General features: G+C 46.2%; 1 protein-coding gene across 1 annotated transcript; it reads right to left on the bottom strand.

The window, feature by feature from the left end:
• Positions 1 to 233: 233 nt before the first annotated feature.
• On the bottom strand, positions 234 to 1,886 carry LOC133102417 (cleavage stimulation factor subunit 2-like). The gene is given in 4 exon segments (XM_061207402.1): positions 234 to 505; positions 508 to 981; positions 984 to 1,527; positions 1,530 to 1,886. Coding segments are annotated over 4 exon segments (1,647 nt in total).
• Between the last annotated feature and the right edge of the window lie 1,552 nt (positions 1,887 to 3,438).

The raw sequence follows: 3,438 nt of genomic DNA, 5'->3' as shown, positions 1-3,438 counted from the left end.
AATCTGCAGTATATTAAAATTGTGTTCAAAGTTTATTTCAAGTCACAGAAAACATATAAACTAAGAAAACAGAATGAACTGATTTTGTTCTGAGAGAAGGTGATGGGAGTCCCCCACCTGGCACCAATTTGAGTCATTCAAAGGGTAGGATGCAGAAATCATCTTTTTGCAACACTTCAACCAAGTTATGGAATTAATTTTCAGATTTGTCGCCAGGTAGTTTTGAAAATATTTTAAGGCGCTCCAGTAGGCATCTGTATTTGTTCCTTTAAGATCAGGATACTCTGCCTCTGCTCAGGAGGAAGCTTGGCAATCTGGTCTGCAGTTAGTTGAGGAACCTGCATGATCAAAGCAGCCTTCTCATGGTCCTGTGTTGTGACTTGGTTCTGGCCAGGACTAAAGCCACCAGGCTGGCCTCCACCCTGAATGCTCACTCCTTGCATGACTGCGACATGTCTGGATCCCTGGGGGCCAACTGCCCCCATGTTAATTGGACTGAGACCTGGATTCCACAAAGTATACGGCCTCTAGGGCCTGGGACTGGGCCCCTTGTATCCATGCTTCTGGCCTCAATCCCTCTGACTTCCACTGCACGGGCCTCCATGGCTCGTGCCTCCATACCTCGTGCATCTATGCCTCGGGGATCTCTTCCACCTCTGCCATCCAATGGTGTACCCCTCTGATCTAGCATGGGTCCTCTTGGCTCTGCCGTTAGAGGTCTGGGCTCAGCTAATGGCCCTCCTCTCATCTCATGTGGGGGTGGGCCGCAGCTGTCAGGGCCAGGGACATGGTGCATGGGCAGACCCTGAAAAGGTGGTCCCAGGTAACCTCTAGGCTCTACCTCTCCAGTTACAGAAAGGAAAGTGCCTCTGCATGGGTCATTTGGAGCGTTTCCCAACAGACCTCGAGGAGTTGGGACGTTGGCAGGCAAGGGCCCACGCTGCATAGCTGCTCTGGGGTCTTGCATCGGCACTTGTCCCACTCCATGGACACTGGTCCACTCCCTGGCATTCCAACCTGGGCCTGCATTCCTCCTCCAGGCGCTAAGGAACCAGGGCCAGGTCCTGTTACGGTCGCTGGTATCTGCCCTGGTGCTGCAACTCCAGCCTGCAGAGAAGCTTGCATCAGAGGAGGTGCGCCATTGACATGCATTCCACTCAAAGACTGGGCCTGAGGGGCCTGAGAATTCTGTTGGTTTATCGACACATTGGATCCTGAGCCAGGTCCAGCGCTGTGGACTGTCTGAGGGTTGCCTGCAATCAGTGTTGGGATATTTGTCTGGCGACGCAGAATTTTCAAGGGAATTTCTGGATCCACAGTTCTCATCACTACCTGGGCTTGTAGCAAAGCATAAGCCAGTTGAGGGTTCTGAAGCAACATGTTCCGTGCTTCCTGAGGACTATTCTGGACACAGAGCTTCATTTGTTTCATCAGCTCAAACATCTGTTCTGGTGGAAGACTGGCAACTGCTTTGCTAATGGACTCAGGGGCATCCTCAGGACTCAGGGGCATCCTCAGACCATCCTCAGGATGGTCTCTCCATAAGGTGACTCAATGACAGGGACACCAGTGCCAAGGCTCTTCAGCTCTTCTTTGTTCTCTTTGCTGGCAGCATTGTCCACTCGAAGTGCTCTCCCACTGAATTCACACCCATTTAGGTTTCGCACGGCACTAAGTGCTGTCTCCTGGTCTTGGTATTCACAGAAGCCACAACCTTTTGGCTTTCCTGTCTCCCTATCATATACCAACCTGAAACTAACAACAGGTCCAACCTCAGAAAAGATGTCCTTTAATTGCTGTTCAGTAGCCTCATATGGAATGTTCCCCACAAACACCCAATGTAGAGAACGATCCACCACAGGGTCTCTCACAGTCAAACCCACCATCGCTCTCTATCCATTCCTCTTTGAAGGTTTGCCACTACTTTGGAATTGTGCCTTGCAGGCAGAACCTGAGTCCACACCTTTCCTGGACCCCCAGAACTGTCTCTGTCTCCTCTCCACATTCTCCATCACGTCATTATTATTATTATTTTTTAAGCTGGAAGCAGTGAAAGGGGGACCTGACAATTGCCTGCTTTCTCCACTTGCTCTGTCTATACCTGGGAGTCCCATTCTTTATTTCCCTCTCCAAACTTTCTCCATTCAACTTAGTGTTTAGGCCTTTGGGGAAAACCCCACAATGGCTGATGCTCTACTCCTGCTTCACACCTGGCCTCAACTCTTCCCTGAGGCAATGAAGTTTGGGCCAACTGCCTTCCTGAATGGGATAAAATGAAGGGTAGGGAAAATATAGGAGAAAATATAAGCTAATATCTCAAAATAGGCTCAAAACCAACAAATATTTAGGAAGTATGAGAATCGTCTTAAGTCTGAAGGGGCATGGGAGTGGGATGGAAGGTGCCGACCCAGTAAAAGAAATTGTCCCCATCCCTAAGAGCTCACAATTTATTAATAACTGGAATAAAAGAAAAACAAAACTAATATATATGAAACTGTCAGAGAACAACAATGCCAAACTGTGCAATAGGAAATCAGAGAGGAGAGAACTTAGAAAGAGCTGAAGTAACAGTAATATCAAAATATTTTAATAATATCTACTGCCAAATTAATTAGATATTACCAACACAGTTCAAAAATATATACTAAGCATCTACTGTGTACCAAGCGGACTACTAAGCACCAGGAACACATAGGGAGCATAATTTTATCCTCCAAGTCAGGGGTGGGAGCTGAAGATGGGGAGGAGAGAAGGAAGAGACATTGGAAAATACTTTTTAAAGGATGCAATTTTGAGCTGGGTATTAAAGAGTAGAATTTTGCAGTGGAATTATAATTAGAGAAAACACTGTGTGCAAAGGCAGTGATAGAACTGATCCAGTTTTGAGCTCTTCCTTTCCCCTCAAGCTTGGGGGTGAGTCTTGCTGGGAAAAAAGAAACAGCACAAGTAGAGGAAAGGGATTTTTTTCATCAAATACACCTTGGTTAGAGGCTTCCTCATGGAACATGAAGGCGTGGGAAGGGGCTAGTTCAGATTCCCTTATACAGATTGAGGATGAGAGTTGAAACAGAAACCATAGCTTACAAAATGGTCTGCACTATGACTAGTAAAACAGATAAATGACTTAAGGTCAAAATTGTATATCTCTTTGTTTAAATGCATATGTTCCAAGATAGAAACATAGAATGATGTAACAATAACTCTGAAAAGGTTGTATGTTCTAAAACTGAGACCACTGACTGTTCCAGCAACTTGCCTGGTTTACAGATTCTGAATAATCCATGCCAAGACCATCTTGTGACTTATTCCAGCCCCTAGGTCCTACAAAAACCTTACCCTAAGCTCCCCCACTTTGGACTCACTCCATGGTTTGTACTGTATTTGACTCACTCTTCTGCTTTGTATTGTCTTTTGCTGCAGGCTAAGTCAACCTTTTTT

This window comes from Eubalaena glacialis, chromosome 12 (genome assembly GCF_028564815.1).
Source record: "Eubalaena glacialis isolate mEubGla1 chromosome 12, mEubGla1.1.hap2.+ XY, whole genome shotgun sequence".
Taxonomy (NCBI): Eukaryota; Metazoa; Chordata; class Mammalia; order Artiodactyla; family Balaenidae; genus Eubalaena; species Eubalaena glacialis.
This window is presented reverse-complemented; position numbering and strand designations above follow the sequence as displayed.